The sequence below is a fragment of the Sorex fumeus genome, unplaced genomic scaffold (assembly GCF_029834395.1).
Source record: "Sorex fumeus unplaced genomic scaffold, SorFum_2.1 ptg000015l, whole genome shotgun sequence".
NCBI classification, from domain to species: domain Eukaryota; kingdom Metazoa; phylum Chordata; class Mammalia; order Eulipotyphla; family Soricidae; genus Sorex; species Sorex fumeus.
The window spans coordinates 15250868-15273863 of record NW_026606072.1 but is presented as its reverse complement, the minus strand read 5'-3'; the positions used below and the strand labels follow the sequence as shown (position 1 = coordinate 15273863).

General features: G+C 38.3%; 1 protein-coding gene across 4 annotated transcripts in view; it reads right to left on the bottom strand.

Moving 5' to 3' along the window:
• PDE4D (phosphodiesterase 4D) overlaps positions 1 to 22996 on the bottom strand; it is a 775698-nt gene that overhangs the window by 194700 nt on the left and 558002 nt on the right. For all 4 annotated transcript variants that reach the window (XM_056112216.1, XM_056112218.1, XM_056112219.1 and 1 more), the window contains exons 3-5: positions 19763 to 19799; positions 11034 to 11107; positions 3215 to 3264 (exon numbers count right to left, since the gene is read on the bottom strand). In XM_056112216.1, the coding sequence (XP_055968191.1) occupies positions 3215 to 3264; positions 11034 to 11107; positions 19763 to 19799 (161 nt within the window). The remainder of the gene's footprint in view (positions 1 to 3214; positions 3265 to 11033; positions 11108 to 19762; positions 19800 to 22996) is intronic.

The following is a 22996-nucleotide window of genomic DNA, read 5'->3' as shown; positions in this document are numbered from 1 at the left end:
CTGGGACCAATAAGAGGCCCAATTTTTAACAGACACAGTGAAAGTGTCTATTTTGACACTATTTTGAGGATTCATAAATTTACTGTTATGCCCTTGCAAGGTCAGATTGTGATGATGTGTGTCTTTTTTTCATCCCTCCCACACTATCCTCACCTTTCTTCCTTTAGTTCTCTGGCTTATTTTTTTCTCTCATACCAAGTTTGATATGTGCAGAATAAATAAGATATGCAGAATAAATAAAACTGAATAAATAAGATGTACTGATGCTCACATTATCTTATTATCTGCACCCTGCATAAGAACTCATTGACTTGTAATAACTGCAAGAGGTAGGACTGCCATTTTGCATGGGGAAACAGAGGTAGAGGAAAGTTATGTCCAACTATCATGAGAGAACATGGGTTGAATCAGAAACACAGTGCCAGGCACATGCATCAGGGAAGATCTCTGTCATTATCCTCCAGGGAGCCCCGGAGCTGAGCTCCAGTGTAGTCTTGGGCACCAGTGTGCCGTTTCCTCCTCCAGACAGAGGTTCCTTAACCTATTGAATCAACTGCCCCATTAAAAAATTCTTCAGGGAATACCTGGAAAATCAACCATCTTTAAGCCAAAAAAGAGAAAGATGCCTTTGTCCTCCAAACTGCAACCAAGGCTAGTGTAGAAAGTAGTATGGATCACTTGTGGAAGCACTACTTAGACACGAAACACAAGCTCATCTTAGAGGATGCTTCACTGATTCCTCCGATTCCCTTTCCCACACTTCCTAGGACCACTGTAGAGGTATTGGGCTGGGCTCCCTTGGGAGGGAGAGAAGTCTTGAAGGTTGAGTCATCAGTTGCTGGCCTCATTCCTTGATCCCCAGTTGGCTCTTGGTTTGCTCTGCTTGTGCAAGGAAACAGACTTCTCTTCTCTAGTCAGTTAATTTCCTGTGGTGCACTGTGATAAACACAGCTGCACCAGGCGGTTAATAACAGTTAATTAGTTTCCCTTCCTAGATATTTCTGCCCCGCTGTCCCTAGTCCTCAGGTCACGATACAAAATGAACCTATACTGACTTTGATTCCCACATGTTAGAGGCTTAGAGTTCCCTCTGGATCACTTCTGGATCCCAATATTCTGTAAGCATCTCTGGGCACTTCTCTGGAGACTTTCATAGGTGTTCACAACCGAGCAGGTGCTCTCTGAGTATAGCTAGTCAACTCAGAATCAATGCTGGGCTCACAGCAGAAGGAGGGGCAGCTGCCCTGCCCACAGGGTGCCCTCCACATTTCTGGACACAGCAGTTCTCTTTGGGTACTTGCAGCTGTTCTGGGGGGATGCTCATTGGTTGGCCCCAAGCTACAAAAGGTTTCGGGGACCAAAACAGCACTGTATTCTGCTCAGACTAGTGTCAGATTCTTGCTTTTGTAAAAAGCCAGTTTGGCAAGAGGTTGTCTCTCTTCAGAGGGGTCAGACCTAGTGTTTAAAGCAGGATTCAAGACGAGGTTCCAAATGGTATCCTGATCACGTGCACACAAAAATCAGCTTATCCATCCTTCAAAATAGCCTGGCAAGTGCATAGCTACAAAGGGTGCATCTCATTTTAGTGAAGTCTTGCTCACAAAGAATTTTGGTTTTTGAAGAAGGATTTTCTTAATTAAAAGACTTATTTTAATAAGGTATTTGAAATTAGTGAGGGGGTGGGTGTGACTCAAGTAGTAGAGCATAGCTTCCCACATGTGAAGATTCTGAATTCTATCTCTGGCACATGATCTCCCAAGCACCTCTGGGCATGACCCCATGCACCTAATACTGCTACATATTCACTGTATCCCCACCAAAGAAAAGTAATATAGTGAAATTAATAGAAATCTGGTCTTGTTGCTCTCTTGATCACTGTCAAGAAGAAAACTGGTGAAGCAAACATATACTTGGAAGTACCAGCTAAATGACACCAACAATCAGGTCTTGAAAGATAAAATGGAAAAGAGAACCAATAGTTGAACATTTATGGAAACACAAGTCCCATTCAAAACACACCCAGGACAGAGGAACAACACCAACCACTGTTCCGGAGTGGTACCCAGAAAAGAATCTGGTTGGAAAGTGCAGACTGGACATGAAGTTATGTCTCAAGCAAATCATGCTCACTAAATTCTCAAATAGAGTTTCTCAGCATGATACGATTGAGGAGCTCATGGAAGATACCTGAATCAAATGATGTATTGGTCTAGTTTGGAGAAAATGTTAATTTTCTTCTGGTAATAATTTTAGAAAATACAGACTTTCTTTTCTAGACAATTATTTTAATGAACCAACTGGGATTTCAAGATATGATTAAATAAGTTCGGTTTCAAGTTTAGAAAAATGAGATCACTTGTTCTGTTTTTGGTTCAGTTTGGTTCAGTTCAGGTAAATTTCCTTTCTAAAACATATATAATAAAAATTGGGGTAATTTTATTTTCCTGACCTTGACATCTTTCTTCCCATTTCTTTTCTTGAACATCATTTCTTTTGATCTTATTGAATTTCTCTTTAATAGGGGTAAAAATACCTCTTCCCTTCCCTACTAAATGAAATGTATTCTCAATTCTCTTGGAATAAATCAGGAGTACTGGAATTGTAATCTTTCTTACATATAACTAGGATATTGATAACTCAATAAGGTGTCTTTTATTTTTGCCTTCATTTTCATTAAACCTATTAGCATCAAGCTGATATCATTAGCATGAAAGCACCATGGTCAGTTATCTTGAAGGTATTGCTATTTTTCAAAATACAAATATTCAGAGAAATATTACACACAGTAAGGACATATATACTTAAAAGGTTTTTAAATATGATACATCAGTGGAGAGAGAACTCGAAAGTATGGAGCAATGCGCATGAGGTCCTGAGTTTATTTCTCACACAACAGGGTCTCCCAGAGCCCCTTAGGGTGGCCTGGGAAACACCAGCACCCAAGAACTTGAGTAGTACCATTTCCCCAGACCCCAGTCCAAATTATCAGACCCACACTGATGGGCTAAGCAGTACTGACACTGGCAGGTTTCTAAACACCACTGGGAGGGCAAGCCTGTCCCGCCCCACCTACAAAAGAGGTACTTACATAAAGATTTTCCAAGAAATAATTTAAACGAACACCTTGTGTGATCAGTGAAAAAATGCAATGAAAATCTTAGAAAACAGGGTTTATTCATAAGCAACAAAGAATAAGCTCGCAGAGTTTTCTTACCTGTTATGGTGGCTTTGTTGATGGATGGTTGGTTGCACATGGGTGATCGTCTGACAAAGGAAAAGAAAAATAAACACAAAGCAGTCAATTGGTGGTGCTTGTTGATTTGAAAAATATTTGAGTCATTTCAAACACGTCATTTAAAATTAAAGCATTAAGTTAGAACATGCAAGAAAAGAGTTCTTTGAGACTAAGCCAGCTAAGTTCCTGGGCTCCCTTCTTTCCTTCTTGTGCACAGATCAGATCACTCATGTCAAAACAAACATACCCTGTTAAATCTCATCCTGACTTAACGGGATTTTAAGATTTAGGGGGTAAAAACCAAGGATATAAAAGCCAAAGAGTTGACAGACATTTTTATTTTATTGATAATATTCAACTAAGCCAGGACTCTGAGCAAATACATAGTTAATGGCTTTAAAAAGTCATCAATGCACAATGGATTTTTCTAAAGCTGTCAAAAGCTTTCATTTGGGACATAAGTTATCAAGATTGTCTATGAATTATCAGAATTGAATGATTTCTTATAAACTAAACCACATTACAAAAGCTGTTAACATTTTTATTTTCCATTTTTTTTTCATCTGAGAAACCCTTTATGTACCTGAGAGATATATTAATTACTTTTCCAAACAGGTGCTATAGACTTTAGACATACTTATAAAGGCACTTAAATAGACTGTATTCTATACTGTCTACTTTTTCAGTTGTTTGTCAAATTCCAAAGAATGATTGTAAACCCTCTGAGATGAAAAACTGCACTCAATGACGTTTCCTACAGAAGTTAGCCTAAGTATCCAATAGTCAACAAGATCTGAAATTAATACTGAAAAAGTATTTATAATATATTTATTGTAATTTTTAAAAATATAACTTTGTATGGTTGTTACAGTTAGAACTTTTTCATTTATTTATTTGGTTTTTGGATTACTCCTGCTCTGCACTCAAGAATTATTCCAGGTGATGCTCTGAGTTGGGGGGTTGCATATGGGATTTCAGGGATCAAACCTGGGTTGGCCAGTGCAAGTAAAACTCCCTAGTCACTGTACTATCACTCTGGCTAACAACTGGAACCTTTTAAAACCACAATACTCTAAAAAAAAACCCCAAACATAACCCAAACGTGTAACAAGTAACACCTCCAAGGATGTCTGGCATCTTTAAATTTTTATTTTAGTAATACCTCTATTACTGGCTAATGCTTCATAAATACAATAAACCAGATGCTGTGCTAACTTAAATGCTTGGGATCAATGATCTCATTTAGTTATCACAACAAAACATATGGCAGGTCATTTCTGTGCTTCCATTTTATCCAAAAAGAAAACAAACACTTGAGATGTTGAATCTTATGCTCAATGCAAGAATGCTGAGACCTGAACTGAAGGTATGTACTTCTAGGGTCTGCATTCTGTAAGGATGCCTTATTCACAATGACTTCAGTGGAATCTGGACTCACAGCCACACATCTGTACTGAGAGCAGGCTCTGCAAAACCCTCTTCAAACCTGCCTTCCTGAGATGAACAATCTATGAGCAGAGGTGGGCATTGTAAGCGGAAAGCAACATAGAATCTGGTCAATTCTCACTATTTTGGCGCCAGCCAACATTTGGTAAGGCTCCTTACCTTTAAGTTTACTGATGTATTTGACATTTAAATTTTATTTGCAAGCTCTGGTTCAATCTCCAGAACTGTGTGGTCTGATAAAAGCACAGTTGGGAACGAGCATGAAGCACAGAGTCAGAGTAGTCCCCAGCACTGCCCAAACCACTTCCTCCACATCCCCCCAAAATAAATCAAATTCCTGTCTGATAAAAACTTGAAAATGATTAATGTTTCATAAACAAGAAAGATGAATATTTGATAGTGCAACTCTGAAACAGGTCTGGTCTATATACAAATAGTTATTATTTTTATGAGAACTTATTATTCCATTCACAGCGGTAGGGCGTTTGCCTTGCACGCAGCCAACATGGCTGACCCGAGTTTGATTCCTCCGCCCCTCTAGGAGAGCCCGGCAAGCTACCAAGAGTATCTCCCCCGCACGGCAGAGCCTGGCAAGCTCCCCATGACGTATTCGATATGCCAGACACAGTAACAACAAAGTCTCCAATGGAGACGTTACTGGGCCCACTCAAGCAAATCGATGAACAACGGGAGGGCCTTTACTTTACTTTTACTTATTATTCCATTAATTTTTGTACTATTTCTTTCACTAATTTGCATTGAAAATGCAAGAACATACCCATTTCATCTGGAAATATGTTACATGATTACGATCTTTTATTTATGGTCTTCTGTTAATATCAATGTCACAACTGACACTTGAGAACTTTGTATTTCAATAAGGAAGGAAAAGTGGATCATATTGTGTTTGATGATTCGTTAGAGGGATAAACTACTTAGTAGTGAGCCAGAATCTTAAGAGTAGGTTCAGGACTGATAGAGGAGTAGGTAGGACAACTTGTCTTACCCATAGAAGATTCAATCCCTGACACCGCATAGGGACCACCTAGCCCCGCTAGAGTGATCTATGTGCACAGAGCCAGAAGTCAGCCCTGACAAAACCTTGAAAACAACAAAAAGAAAATTTTCAAGGGTGAAAAAAGGTATGGAGTTGTGAAAGGGAGTGGGTTACTTAAGTTAGCAATGTGTAGCTGAGCAATATTCTGAGTTCTGGAATCCCAGACTCTTTGGAGCAAACAATAAAAGGGCTTTCAGGTAGTTCAGAAATGTTCTAGTTCTCACTCAGTCTCTTCAATATAGTACGGGAAGTACTTGCCATAGCAAGTAGGCAAGAAAAAAATATTAAGGTCATCCAGATAAGAATAGAAGGAATCAAGCTCTCATTATTTGTGGATGACATAATACTATATTTAGAAAATTCTAAAAACTCTACAATAAAAGCTCCTACTAACAATAGACATGTATAGTAAAGTGGCAGGCTAAAAGTTAATATATGAAAGTCCATGGTTTTCCTGTATACAAATAATAAAAGAAAGAGATATTTAAAAAAACAATCCTGTTCACAACCATGACTCAGGAAAATCAAGTACCCTGGAATTAGCTTAACGAAAGAGGTAAAAGATCAAAGAAAACTACAAAACACTACTTTAAGAAATAAAAGAGGACACAAGAAAATGGAAATACATCCCTTCCTCATGGATTGGGAGATTAATATTAAAATAGCAATATTCCCCAAAGCACTGCACAGATTCAGTGAAGTCCCTATAAAGATATCAATGACATTTTTCAAAGAACTAAACACTCCTGAATTTCATATAAAATAATAACCCCCTTACATTTACAAAATGGAGTACTATGTAGCTGTTAGAAAAGATGAAGTCCTGAAATCTACATACAAATGGTACTACATGGAAAGTATCATGTTAAGCAAATGAGTCAGAAAGAGAGGGATAGACATAGAAAGATTGCATTCATCTGGGGAACATAAAGTAACAAAATAGGAGACTAACACCCAAAAGTGGCTGAGATTAGTACCAGGAATTTTGCTCCATGGCTTGGAGGCCAGCCACACATGCTAGGGGAAAAGGGAGTTCAAATAGAGAGGGAAGCACCAAATAAAGGGTGTTGGAAGGATCCTCCCAGGATGGGAGAAGCATGCTGAAAGCAGACTATAGACCAAACATGATTGCCACTCAGTGCCTCTTTTGCAAACCAAAACACCCAAAAGGAGAGAGAGAGAACAAAAGGGAATGTTCTGCCACAGAGGCAGGGTGGAATGGGGAGGATGTGGGGTGGGAGAGATACTGGGATTGGTGGGGGTGGAGAATGGGCACTGGTGGAGGGATGGGTACTTGATCAGTGTATAACTGAAACCCAAGCACAAAAATTTGTAAGTCTACAACTGTACCTCATGGTGTTTCACTAATAAAAATTAAAAATAAAATAAAATAATAATCCTCCTTCCACCTTCTGCCCTTGAATAGCTAAAGCAATCCTTGGAGAAAAAAAGATGAGAGACATCACTTCCCTCAACTTCAAACTACAACATGGTAGTAATTAAAACAACATAATATTGTAATGAAAAAAGGCCCTCAGTCCAATGGAATAGGGTTGCATATCCTCAAAATATATGAGGTATACCATCAGTTAATCTTCAAGTGTCACTGTCACTGTCCTCTCATTGTTCGTTCATTTGCTTGAGTGGGCCCAGTAACGACTCCATTTTGAGACTTATTGTTACTGGGTTTGGCATATTGAATATGCCACGGGTAGCTTGCCAGGTTTTGCCGTGCGGGTGAGATACTCTCGATAGCTTGCCAGACTCTCGAGAGGGGCGGAGGAATCGAACCCGGCTCGGCCAGGCTGGCTGCAAGCAAGGCAAACACCCTACTGCTGTGCTATCGCTCCAGCCCAACAAAGAAGAAAAAAAAATCAAGTGGAGTAAGAAAAAGTCTCCTCAACAAGTGATGCTGGGAAAACTGGTCAGCTACATGCAAAAAAAAACCCAAACAAAATACTTCAGACCTCCCTCTGATACTATGCAATAAAGTCCAATTAAAATGAGTTAAAGACTTCAGGTAGGGGTGTGGTGAGGACAGAGAAGGGACCGCTATGAAATGATAGCTGAAAATGATCTCTGGACAAGAACTGAGTGTTGAAAGGAAGTAAGTTGATATACATAATACCCTTTCAGTAACACTGTTGTAAACCACATTGCCAAAAAGAAGAGACAGACAGATAGATACAGACACAGATACATACATAAACACACACACACACACACACACACACACACACACACACACAGCAGCGGGGGATAGAAAAGAAAAGTATCTGCCATAGAAACAAGCTGGAGGAGAAACTGCTGACATTGGTGGTGGGAAATGTACACTGCTGAAGGGATGTGTGTTTGAACTTTGTAGGACTAAAACTCAATCATGAAAAACTTTGTAATTGGGTATCTCACAATGATTCAATAAAATGTTAAAACAGAAGTACGAAACTTAAAAACAAGATTGTTCTAGTGATTTTTATTTCTCTTCTCTTTATTTTGTTTTTGTTTTGGGGCCACACACAGTGATGTTCATGGTAATTCCTGGCTATACAATCAGGAATTATTCCTGGCAGTGCTCAGGGGGCCATATGGGATTTCAGGGTTGAACCTAGGTCAGCCACATGCAAACGCCCCACCCAATGTACTATCTCTCCAGCCCGTCTAGTGACTTTTTTAAAAAATTTTTTATTAGTGAAACACCATGAGGTACAGTTGTGGACTTACAAATTTTTGTGCTTGGGTTTCAGTTATACAATGATCCAGTACCCATCCCTCCACCAGTGCCCATTCTCCATCATTTACATTGTTTTTTAAATTTTTGTTAGTGAAAAACTATTAGCATGAGTGCCCAGAAAGAAAAGTGGTTACTGTAGGGTCACCAAGTAATAAACCAGTATTATATCATCTTTTCCTTTATTTTATTTGGTGGGGTCAGTCTCCCAACCAGAGCTTGGAAGGCCTAAGGGCCCCTCCCGGCAGTTTTCAGTCAACTGGGCCAGAAGATTAATGTGAAGGTTGGAGAATATTCTGGTTCTCAGGCTTTGTAGTGTCAGGGTAAGGTGGCCTTCAGGGCTGCACATGTATGCACTCAGGGAACATGTGCTGAGGACTGAATAAGAGTTGGCTGCATGAAAGCATGTCTTCAATCATGGCACTCAAACAGGATTTATCTGTGTGTGGATAGAATCTGACACCCAAGGATGCTGATCTGGTTCAAATCAATTAGCTAGGCACAAGGCTGTAAGGGCACGAAGGACATTATATTGTAATAAAATCCAGGCATAAGCTATGGTTTCTTATCCTTCTCTCATTGCTCTCTTCCATTCTGTTTGTTCCTGAAACTCAGTCGAAACTTCTGTCATGCACAGAATGTGCCTTCCATCATCCCGTCCGAATCAGAAAAAACAGTGTGATGCCTTTCCACCTGCCTGATCAACTGTTTGCCAGTCACAGGCTTGAGAGAGTTCATGTCTGACGGAATCAGAAAAGGACCTATAAACTTTCTCATTTGTCCTTAAAAACTGCAAGTCACTGGGTGAAATTTAAGAATGATAATGTTTGGGAGAAATACCAATCACTTCATTTCTCCTTGAGGGCTGAGACATCCTGAGAGGACCTGATTAGACCTCTGAGCTACCAAATGACAAAAAAGGCCCCAAGTTGCTGTTGAGATTGGTGTGATAAGCACTGGCAGGGAACACAGATGACGTGTTTGGTAATGAACAAATACGTCAGCAAACCCGTAGGGTTCACAAGCGATGTGGCGACTTCTAGTCCGCAAGCACAGTCCAGAGACACTGCTCTGTCCTGGGTATCATGCTGGGTGCCAGACATACTGGGCACTGATATTCTCAAGAGGCACCCAAACAAACAAACTGGCACAAAGACATGGGCTGGGAAAGGCATGCAAGTAAAAGATGCAGTAAGACAAAAATGGAAAGATACAATATCAGTATGGGGCTGTGATGTTTATTTTGTTACAATGTTCCCATACAAGTTACATGTACACTGGGATAAAAGTGTAACTTACAGTTAGACCAGTCTATGAGAATGTGAGGTGCAATCTTACAGGCTGAAGGTGCAGACTGTAAAAATTCATCATGTGGAAAACTTGATGGTTAACTCAAGTTTCTGGGTTCCAAGCCAATTACTTGAATTGTAAGCAAATATACTGATGTTTTCTAAGACTGTATTCTGTTACAGCAAGTGTGCTGTCATGGCCAAAGTTTTTGTTGCTGTTGTTTTAATCACAGAAAATGTGAATTTAGGAACTTAATTATATTTCATGAAATAGAAAGTTCAAATGTTTTAGGTCCTTCAAAAAGTAGTTACTACTACAGATTTTTATATACTTAGGTGAGTTATTATTACAAATCTCTACTCACTATCTCTTTTTAAAATTTTCTATTTGCTGTCCTCTTAATATTAATTTAAAATAAGTATTTTTCTCCTGGAAATTCTTTGGAGTTTCCCTTTTTCTGGAGGGGGTAAGGCACGCCCAAATGTATCCCAGGGTTACTCCTGGCTCTGCACTTAGAAATTACTTCTAGCAGTGCTCAGAGGACCAGATAGGATGCTGGTGATTGAACTTGGGTTGGCTGTGTACAAGGCCTGCTGTACTATCGCTTCAGCTAGCCACTAGAGCTCATATTTCAGTAATAATATTTTATTTACTATTCATACTAGGTTGTCAATATAAAGTATTTTTGATAACTAATCAGGTTTCCATTTAATTTTGGACAATTTTGATTTCTCACCTTTACTGAACTCCCAAATTCTAATTATTTCTCCTTTGTTTTTGAATGCTTCTTTGGTAACCATGCATAACACAATCTTATTAGTTGCTTCATTATACTTCAGACATGAAAGTGAAAATATCAGGATAATCCAAGATTTTTCTTTGAGCTGCGGATCCTCAAAGTTAGTGTTGTCTTCTTACTGGGAGGATGACTTTGGGTTGACTTTAAGGCTTGATGAGATTATTTGCTATGGCTAATTTATAGAGTCAGTCAAAACTATAAAGTTACGCTGAGCATAAATAACTGAGCAGGGGAATGATTATGCCAAGTGATTTCTGACAGATGGGATCACCATATTTATTTGTCATACGGTTTCATTTCTGATACTAGAATCATCCCTACAAAGTATTTATAGAAAATTAACAGGACATCATATGACTTAGTGTAAATGGCCAGACAACACAGCAACAGCTCAGAGAAATATAATATATTGCCTGAGTTCATTCAAATTGAGAAATAATGCAGCAATGTGTAAGGAGTAAAAAAACAGATTACTTACTTGCTGGGTGCTCGGTCTTGCAAATTTGTTAATGCAGCAAAGTTGTTTCTTACAGTTCGCAGACTGGCCAAGACCTACAACAAATATGGATTCTTTAAACTTCTTGAAGTAGGACCATATTTAATGCAATTTAAAATGGTTTGGTGACAGTAAGAAATTTGCTAAGTAAAGCTTTGATATTGATTGTAATGAATTCATATACCTCAAAGGAATCTCTTAGCAAAGTTCCATGTATTCATTTGAAATCCAGAGAGACTAGATTGTAAGGATTTCTAGCAAAATGCAAAATTGCAAAAATGTAAAAATGCAAAAATTTCTACCGTATTTATGGATTTTTCAGCAACTAAAACAGTATCTTGGGAAATACACACATTGTGTGTTGTATATAATGCTAATTTGAAATCATACAATATAGAATATTAATAAAGGATCACTGTAGGAACAAAATCTAAAATAAATTACCCAAAATTCCTTTGGAAAATTCACCAAGAATCACATAGTTTCAGAGTCAGCAAAGTAAATAACCTGTTTTTTTTCTTGTTTTTTCATCTTTTGCTTCATAACTACTCTCTCTAGTAAATAGTATTTTTTTTCATTAAGTTTTTCCAATTTCATACATTACAAGATTCTCTTGATGCATTTCTCACATACAGTAGTCAAGCCTTGCATGTACACAGTGCTAGACCCACAGGATACTCAGTAAGTTTTTCCAATTTCATACATTACAAGATTCTCTTGATGCATTTCTCACATACAGTAGTCAAGCCTTGCATGTACACAGTGCTAGACCCACAGGATACTCAGTAAAATAAAAAAACATAGGAAGACACAGGCTCATCATATCCACATATATGCCATGATAAGACCAGTATCTTCACCCTTCATATTATGTCCGGTAGACTTCCCTTTGTAAGTAAAGTGAAAAGTATTAAAATAACTAGGATCGAGAGTGAGGGAGAACACTTTCAAGCACAGTTTTCCCTTCTCTGTGCCCCATACTTTTTCTTTCTCAAAACCAGGCAGGGTTTTTTTCTCCCCTGGGTGAGATGATAGGTAATCTGGATGAGAACTCAACCACATCTGTTAGTGCTCAAGGCTTATGCCTGGCTCTGCACTCAGGGATCACTCCTGGTGAGTTTAGGGGACCATATGGAATGCCAGGGGATTGAACCCGGGTCAGCGGCATGCACGGCAAATGCTGTACTATGTACTATGGCTCCAGCCCTTCAGCTAGACAAGGTAACCAGAATGTTATTCAAGCACAGGTTTCAAATACCCTGTTGGGTGACTAGATGTCTGCTCTATATTCAGTGCTCAAATATAGTCACGTAATACACTTTCTTATGATACGTTCCATTTCCTCATCTGTAATACTGGGCTACGCACCTCATAAGGTTGTTGTGAAGGTGATGTGGAATGACGCCAAGAACAGTGCCTGGCAAACACAGAGCATTGGCATGTTCACTCATGGAGGTAGCCTAACATTTGATTAATGGTCTGGCACGAGCATAGAGGATTTACTCAATGTCTATCTCTGAAAATAAGGAGGCATGGGACATTTCATTTCATTGCTCAAAGGATTCCAGTGCTGTCTTTGGATTTTTTTTCACTCAGCACTGACCTAGACTAACGTCAGTCTAAATGCTTTTCTAAAGAATGTCTCCTCACACATATTTTAAAACTGGCATAAATTCTTTCATGTTACTGGGAGCTGTTTATACTCTGGGATAGCACTCTACAGCATTACCCTCTGAAGGAGTTAATGGTGCTGCCCAAGGTGCCAACCATGATTAATTCAGCCACTGGAAAAAGCTGGCTCATTATCACATATAAACAGCTCACAGCACTGAAAGGTCACACTGTCTATGACGGAGTATTCAAATAGCCAACTGCTGACATCAGACATGAGGTCGTTCATTAGGCATGAAATCTTGAATGATGCAGAAACAAACCAGATAAATGATCCACTGTCATTAAACCATGCAGGCTTAATTTATGCTTAAGGAGTAAAATATCAAAGAGATGAAAGGAGGGTTTTAAATAAGACTGTTGCATGGCATGTGATTCTTTTCCCAGGCAAAACTGCACTTTCAAAATCCCATTTTATTCTGACAAATCATAATGAAGTATACTACATTTGAGAACGAGGTGAACAGAAATAGTGCTGCATGTAATACAGAGCCCATGAAACTTGAAAGGAAATGTTAGTTTTTTTAAAGATATAAGTCAGCTGCTTTTCTGTAATAAGGTTTCACCCCTGCTATAAAAAATATGGTAAAGTTGAATGTTTGTTTTGGTGTTTTATCTGTTAAGCCTCACTTGCATTGCTGGATACAGAGTGAGATATCTGCTACTTAGGCTTGGGGAGAGCTGGAAACAGTTTGGTTTAAGTCCCTGAGTTCAACGGTATCTCTTATTCTCCTTGAGTTCAACACAGAGGACTATAATCAGATTTTTAATGCTTCTATAAGTTTTTCTCTACTTAATGCTTGTTAAGCAAAAACGGTCCCCGAAATCTTTCACAGCTCAATGATTAAACAATTAAAGTTCAGTACTTTTTTTCTCCTTTGTGCTTCCATACAAAAGTTTAATCAGGTAAAAAAAAAAATCTCTGGGAATGAAAAAAAAAACGCATTTTAAGAAAGAAATTAAGATAGTGATATGTAAAACTTTTGTACATGTTCTAGCCCATGAGAAGGTTTTAATGTTATTTGTTCACAATAATCTCAGACCTTATTAGGTTTTTCTAAACATTAACCATAAGGTTGACTAGAACAGGTATAAAGTTGTTTAAAATGTTTAACTGAACATAATAACCTAAAGTAATTGTATGCTCTTTCAATTATTTCTGGAAAAACTTAGAGACCAGTATCTTTTTGACGGGAAAAAAAGAACTGCGGCAATAGCTTTATTGTTAAAGACCTCTGCTTAGAAAGTAACAATAGAAATGATTTTAAACATCATGCTTTTCATCCTAAAGCCAACTGTACTTTTGCTATTAGGCACTAGAGGGCAATAAAACACAATGATCTGTCACTGGCCTAGGAAGAAGGGAGAAAGACCGAACAAGATTGCCACCCAATGCCTCTTTTGCAAACCACAGCACCCAAAAGGAGAGAGAGAACAAAAGGGAATGCCCTGACACAGAGGCAGGGTGGGGTGGGGGGGGGGGGAGGGATACTGGGGTTGGTGGGGGTGGAGAATGGGCACTGGTGGAGGGATGGGTACTTGATCATTGTATAACTGAAACCCAAGCACAAAAATTTGTAAGTCTACAACTGTATCTCATGGTGTTTCACTAATAAAAAAAAAAGAGCACATGGGTGAATAAATAAATAAATATATATATATATATATAAAAGAATGTCTTGGTTTTACTTCTAGAAAAAAAGTTAAATTTTAATTATTTGAAAAATAGGTCATTTTTGATAGGAGATAAAGTCTATTCACAAGTTATGTTTTATTTAAATATAAAAATTGTTCTTTTGTGGAGAGAGAGAACAAAGGGGAATGCCATGCCACAGAGGCAGGGTGGGATGGGGGAGATGGGGGGTGGGAGAGATACTGGGATCCGTGGTGGTGGAGGATGGGAGCTGGTGGAGGGATGGGTACTTGATCATTGTATAACTGAAACCCAAGCACAAAAATTTGTATGTCTACAACTGTACCTCATGGTGTCTCACTAATAAAAATTTTTAAAAATTTGTTCTTTTGTATGTCTACAAAATTTATTGTCAACAATTTCTGAAATTCAACATGGCAAGAACTTAGACTTCTACAAGACACTAGCTGTTGTTTACATTAAGGAAGGAGGAAGGAAACTGAGAGGGAATGGAAATGCAATGATTATTTTTCTTTATTGTCTGGCAAGGAGCATAGGGGGAATTCAGCAAGCTGAGCTATGATGAGGCCACAGGATGGATAATCCTGGATAACACAAGCCAGGGACACTCAAGGACAATGTTCCGTTACCAACAACATAGTAATTTTATACAGTGTTATTAGCTATTATATCCGCCCCCCTCCCTCCCCCCCCACCAAATTTTCCCAGATACTGCGTATTTGTTAGAGGAAGAGGTAAAATGACTTGTGTGTTCCCACTCAGTATTTTAAAACCAGGCACATATCCTCAGTCTGGATGACATGAAGGCTTTTCCAGGGATGTAAGATAATATCTAGGTATCCTCTATGTTTCCTCTAATAAGAGATTCTACTTATTTTGACACATCATACTTAAAGTTTTACAAGATAGTCAGATTGTAATTAATAGGACTTCATTTCATCCCAACTGTGCTTCCTTCCTTGGTGTTTTTTGATCCTCAAGAAAAATGGCCAACTGGTTATTGCATGTTGAAGAAAATAAACCAAGTGACGGATAAGGCGGAGTAGAGGGATTCCTTTTTGCACTTCACCTTTGTGCCTAAGGAATTACCCAAATAAAAATATTTCAGCATAAACTAGGAGAACACTATATAATTTAAGTAAAAAAAATATTTAAAGCCGTCACTTTCTTGAAATCAAGAGGATTTTGAGTCTATAGGGGAAAACTTAAGAAAGAAATCATAAGTAGAAATGAGAATAGGCTGATCACCAGTAAAATTTCTACCCTTGGCAATTTTTGAGACATTCAGTTATAATTTGGAGGGGTACTGAAGGATCTATTTTGAAGAATACCACTCTTCATGATGTTTTAGGTCTTAGCTTTGTCCATCAAAGGAAAAAATATATCCCTGTATGACTTCCTAAATTCTTTTTAATTCTGAGGATTTTATTCTTTAAGCTTCATTGGAAACCAAGACTGGGGGAGGTAGGGAGACTAGGCGGAGAAGCGCTCACTCATAAAGTAATGTGGAGAAGGCCTCTGACTACCTTAGAAACCAGGAGGGCAATTTTTAAGAATTATGTGAAAAACTATACACAGAAAAATAAACCCAAGGGGATTTGTCAATAGTAGTTATTTGGGGCTTTGGAATCATGGTAAAGTTTCTTCTTTCTTCCTTTGAAAATATTTCTTCTCTAAACTTTTTATGCAAAAAAAAATTGAAAATAATAGGGTCTTTTCACCGAAGAATTTATTCCTTCATTGTAAACTCCAATTCCAAGACATGCAAGGGGAAGGGCAGAATCGTTGACCTACTGAGTATTACCTGAACACTTCCATCAGCAACATCTGAAATTAAGAGCCTTCAGCCCAGCATTGTTAGATCCAGTGATCTAACAAAGCAACGTTAAAGGCCAGTACCACTTTAAGTGACACAAGAATTTTCTACTTTTGCATTATAATACTGCTATTAAACATTAAATGCTGTGACTTGGATTAAACATTTGAGGCACTAAATGCGGTTAGGTTCACAAATGAGGTTTTTTTTTTCATACATAGGGCTCAGGAGAAAGCACAACAAAACTACCACCACCTCTTTAGTTACTGGCTTCCCCAGCATAAAGCCATGATGCTTTATCATCAGTGGTGAAACAGTTTAAGGTTTAACAGGCTTTGATGTTTTCCAAATTCTAGTATAGCTTTCTAGATCATATACCCTAGAGTTAAAAGGCCATTAGTGAAAACTGTGGTAACCATGGGAAAATATATACAGTCTCTGAGGTAATGAGTATCTTTAAAAAAATCGTTAAGCAAATTCTAAGCAAAGTTTTAAATATAAGACAAGATTATTTTCAGGTATCAGATATACCACTTTTTTTGTTTGCTTTTTTGGGTCACACCCGGCGATGCTCAGGGGTTATTCCTGGCTCAGGAATTACTCCTGGCAGTGCTCAGAGGACCATATGGGATGCTGGGAATCGAAGCCGGGTTGGTTGCGTGCAAGACAAATGCCCTACCCACTGTACTATGGCTCCAGCATTATACCACATTTAACAGAATTGATTTATATTCAAAATTTCAATTCAAAGATGTAATATACTTATTCAACATCACTGAAATGACTAAATGATATTTTACATATATATGTATGTTCTTTTTAATTTTATTAATATATCAGGCAGTCAGATTAATAAATGCTAGTTTTAATAAAATGATAAGGTATTACATATAGAATCATTTATTTTCAGTTTTTACTATGTATTTATATATTTTCATCATCAAAACGTCTAGAAATTTTAGTAAAAAGCAAGAAAAACCACCCTAATCTATTCAAGTTGGAATGATTGAGTCTACATTTAATGAAGGTGATTCACAGTTTTCCCTGATTTTCATCCAGTCACTTAGATCTCAGAATTTAGAATAAGATTATGGCAGTTAAAGAAATAGCCCAAAGTGTGGGTACTTAATTTGCATTCAGAAAGCCTGGAGTCAATTCCTGGCACTGCATGGTCCCCCAGGCAGCCAGGAGTGATTCCTGAGCACGGAGCTGAAAATAGCTCCTGAGCATTCAGTGGGAGTGGCCTCCAAATCAAAGACTAAAACTAAGCTATAGAGTTTTAATTCTAATTAAAAATCCTTTGCTTTATAAAATTTTGCTCTTACAAATATGATCAAATCATATTCATAGAAGGGTAAATATTTTTAACATAGTGCTTGAAAGAGTTCATGATCTCTAGCAAACTCTTAAGTAAAGAAGATATTACCCTTCTAAAAGTTAAGTGATAGTTTTATATTTTTAATTGCATGCATTAATTAAAGCCATTATAATGTTATTTATGAATTAATTAAAATTTTGGTTTAAAGAAATTACAACATTTAGATCAATGAGAGAATGGAAGAATGATGCATAGTCTTACTTTCCAAACAATGCACATGTATTTTAAAAAATCCTTTTGTATCATGAAAATTTAGAGATGAAATAAATGCCCTCTACTGGTGACAAAAATATTGTGTGGGAAGAGAGGGTAAGTAGGGGAATTTGGGGTCACACTTGACAGTACTTGGGGGCTATTCCTGGCTTTGTGCTCAAGAGTGACCTCTGGTGCCCGGATAGAACCAAAGTAGGGCCACATTCGAGGCTTCAACTCCTGTACTATTCCTCTGGCCCGTGATCAAGTATTAAAAATAGCAACTGAAGCATGCTGAAAGTAGACTATAGACCAAACATGACTGCCACTCAATGCCTCTTTTGCAAACCACAACACCCAAAAGGAGAGAGAGAACAAAAGGAAATACCCTGCCACCGAGGAAGGGTGGGATGGGGGGTTGGGAGGTGGGAGGGATACTGGGACCCGTGGTGGTGGAAAATTGGCACTGGTGGAGGGATGGGTGTTTGACCATTGTATAATTGAAACACAAGCACAAAAATTTGTAAATCTACATCTGTACCTCATGGTGTTTCAGTAATAAAAATTAAAAAAAGAATCTTATAATTCATTATTTTATTTCCTACAAATTTGCTGAGTATTTTACAAGCTTGGTATTGTACCCTGTGAGGTAGTTTCTCTTGGAACTTTTCTTGAGCAGAGGAGAGGAAACTAGGCTTAGAAAATTTCAGTGACTTGCCTAAGGTGGGTGACTTAATAATAAGAGTTGGCTCTGAACTGGAAATTGTCTTTATCCAGATGTGTCACACAATTTCATTAGTTGTCAAAAAGAAGTCTCAGAAAACTTGAATGGGCTGCTCAATTTACTAGTGGTACTTTTGATATGGGCTGGAGCCATAGGAACAGCAGGTAAGGCGTTTGCCTTGCAAGCGGCCAACATGGCTGTTCCGAGTTCGATTCCTCTGCCCCTCTCAGAGAGCCGGGTAACCTATCAAGAGTATCTCGCCCGCACGGCAAAGCCTGGCAAGCTATCAGTGGCGTATTTAATATGCCAAATACAGTAACAATTGTCACAACAGAGACGTTACTGGGCCTGCTTGAGCAAATTGATGAACAACGGGAGGACAGTGACAGTGACAATGACTTTCGATATGGTACTAATCACGATTTTTACAATCTCCTCGGATGACTGGTATTTCAATATTTAACTATTTTTTTTATAGTAACTAGTCTTGAGTTTAAAACTGGATCACATATCAGGTTGAATTAGTTTTTATCTCATTTACCCCTAGCCTGTCAAGATTAATTACTTTCAACTTTTCGTGCAAAAAAACTGAGGCCTTTACAAAAAGTAGGTTCCTGGATCCCACCCAGATTTTTAAACTCATATAATCAAGGGTAAGACCTGGGATAAATCTTTTTAGGTTTTTCTAGTATGTAGCTATCTAGGGTCGAGAAGTACGGGTCTATGCATAAACTATTTGGTCATGTATATATACACACACATTTATTCTAAAATTCTTAGGTTCTTACATTGCTTTCTAACATTTTTTCATGTGTTTAAATATTTTCAAGAGTTGTATAATCAAAGGGTACAAACAGACGTCATTCAATCAGATCTTTGTATAAAGAACAAGTGAGTAAATAAAACACCAGGTTGAATTGGAATATTGAATTGCATGCACTGATCATTTATAATCAATTATACTAAATGTAATTTAAGCTGTGATGGAGCTTTCTGCTTCTAGTGCTTATGTAAAGTTAGGAAATATGGTGCCATTTAAGTATGTCACTTAAGTAATTTGCAATTTGAAGCAAAGAGACTCTATGGATCAATGAATTTATAGGAAACAGACCAATCTAAGGCCGCATTCTCTAGCAAGGGCTTTAAATGAAATGAATGCAGCCCGAATTTTATATTCATAATTTGTGTTTAATTTAAAATGAAATTATGAACAAGAAGTATTCTCCCAGAGTGAACATTCACACCCCTGAGAAACCACTCACCAAACTCAGCTTACCTGAGCAAACGGAGTCACAATCAAGTCATCTCCATGTCTGAAAAAGAAACCAAATCCTGTGTTAGATGTTACTAACAACTCGGTGGCCACGTTTGATCAACATAAAATATCAATTTCTACTCTCATAAATTCCCATGAAGAATTACAGTAATTCCATCCTTATTCTTCAGCACATGTTCTTCCCAGCTGCTGGCATGAAAACTCTGTCTTCTGGGATCTTAGCCATTCCCTGGAGAAGTCAGAAACTTCTTGATCATCACACAAGTCACCGTTGCTTACTTAACAGCCAGGACATGCAATGTTAGCAACGGAGTTTCAGCGGTGGGACCCGGGTGTTAAGCCTAGCCTCTGACCCTGGAAGGAGGCGGCAAGTGGTGGCTTTGGAGAGAGGCTCCTGGACCATCTGCACCGTTGAAGGTGAGGAACACTGAATGTACTGCATCATCGTGTGTGAGTTTTGGACAGGCTCGGAACTGTAGATGGCCTGGGACTGCATCATAGACTAATAAAAACCCAGTGAAACTTTCAACTGACTCACGTCCCAGCCGCTGTAGTTACGGGGGGAATGTTCCCCCGTGTGTGCTGTTGCTGCGGCAACCTCAGCTACAGCATGCCGGGGGCTGCAGGAGCAAGGTGTCAGCAGGGATGACTCGGAGGACCAGGGAAAGGCGAGGCAGTTGTGCAATATTCTACGTGGAGGAAAGGAAGAAACCTGGATCGAGAGCTCCCTCGTGGCATTTTTTGGCACCTACAATACGTGAGGAGGATTTTCAAATTCTCCATGGGGTGGGTCTCGGTCTAGCTAGTCAAAGTGCTTTCATGGAAAGCGAATGTAATTACTCTCACCCAAAGAGAACAAAACAAAACAACAAACCAAAAAAGCAAAGCAAAACAAAACAAAACAACCCTTCCTGGACATGACCCTAACGGAGAGCACTGCAAGTGAACCATTCACTCATGAACAATTCTGCGAGGATGGGAGTGACCTAATAAAACAACACTCGTAAAATATGCTGCAGCACAAGCATGGTGTGCGTGACGTTAGTAAGTGGATTGTTACCAATAATTAGGTCCGTTGTTACAGTCACCAGCAAATTATGCAGAGATCTTGAAATCCAAAGTGTGGAAAATAAAAAGCAGAGAAAGGTCAGAATGCACTTGAAAGAAAATGTGTGTGACTCTGTTCCCCCTTCGTTTCAGAAACTCAATTTTCAAGGGCACCTGTTCTGTGTTGAGATCATTCAGATAACCAAAAATGAAAGCCAGATGAATCTAGATCATTTCCAAAGATACTGTCTTTTCTTCCATGCAATGCTTTCGAATGGCCTGACTGCAAAGTTTATTTCCTTAGTTATGAACTAAGTCATCCTGACCCCACACATCATTTTGTAATCTGATATTAACTCCTAGAAATAAGTTCTCCAATTTTTATACGGATTATATTGGATTTCACTTTAAGCTGAGCTGTGAAAGTTCATTAAAACTTTTAATTCTTTTTTTGGTTGAATACAGTGTAACAATATTCATTAAAAAAAGCACTATTCCTAAGCATTCTAAAAGATGTATGCAAGTATTGATGTACAGTGCACTATCACAAATACAGCAAAGATGAAGATAAAATATATTTCTTTCTGTGTTTGGAAGGAAATAAATATAACATGGGGCTAGAGAGACAGTACATGAGGTAAGACAGTTGCCTTGTAAGGGACCAACCCTGGTTTCATTCATGGCATCACATATGGTACCCTGAGCACTGTCAGGGATCACTTTTTAGCATAGAAATATCCCCTAGGTGTGGTCCAACACCTTGACTTCCTCCCAAAGAAATGTAACATGAACATATATTTGAACTTTATTCTACAATTTGATTATTATAATAATTAAAATCATATTTGATAACTAACACCCATAAAAATTTTTTTCTAAATACAATTTGACTTAAGTTATGTGTGAGCGTAATGAACTCAATAAATGTACACACCAAAAAAGGACCTCTAGTAGAAAACAATTCTGACATGATATATTTGAAGTTCCCAGCTAGCAATATTTTAAATTAGAAAGCTTAGTAACTGAAGTGAGTTAAAGGGTTCCCAGCACTCATTGTAAAATGATGGGGATGACTGAGAATGGATGAGAAGTTTCCTATGAATGAATGACGGGGCCTTCTACGAATGGATGGGGAATTACACTCAAATACGTGCAGTGAGCACTGTTGATAGACCTAAAATTGTCTCAGGGTGACATTTTTTCTGGGTTATGTAATGTTATCTTTCACTTAAATAAAAACAAACATTATAACATGAGAGCAACAAATTTAACGAACGAGTAACTAAGGATCTCTTTAAGAAAAAACCCATCACTTTGAAAGGCACAAAACCAACCAATGCTGGCATGGATATGGGCAAAAGACACCTTCATCCATTGTTGGTGGGAATGTTGACTGGTTGAATTTCTTTGGAAAATAATATGGGCACTGTTTTAGGTTTGGTTTTGAGTCTATGAAGTTCCTGAGCTGCTGTTTATCTAGAAAGTAGTGTACTGTTCCTTCGACTTTGAGTGAGAGTTTAGCCGGATAGAGTATTCTTGGTGAAGCATTCATTTCTGTGAGTTTTTTGACTATATCTCGCTACTGCCTTCGGGCTTGGAGGGTTCCCTCTGATAGGTCTGCTGTGAATCTAAGGGATGCTCCTTTGTATGTGATTTCCTTCTTTGCTCTTGCTGCTTGCAGTATTGTGTCTCTATCAGCAGCATCAATCATTCTAACTATGATATGTCTTGGAGTGTTTTTTGGAGGGATGCTAGGACCTGTGGTGGTGGAGGATGGGCACTGGTGGAGGGATGGGTACTTGATCATTGTATAACTGAAACCCAAGCACAAAAATTTATTAGTCTATAACTGTACCTCATGGTGTTTCACTAATAAAAAAAAAGGAAAAAAAAGAAAAATAAATAAATAAATAAATAAAATAATATGGGCACTTCTCAGAAAACTAATAGTTCAGCTTTCATACGAATTATGAAATTCCACATTTTGGCCTCATCTTCAGGGCCCACCAAAAACTCTATTCAGAAAAGACAGCTGTGTTCTACATTAAAACACTAGTCATAATAGCCGCTCTCTGGAAACAAACCAAATGTCCAAAAACACATGACTGGATAAAGAAATTATGGGACCTACACATAATGGAATAGTACTTTGCTATGAGAGGCAAATGCAATATGCAGCTACATGGA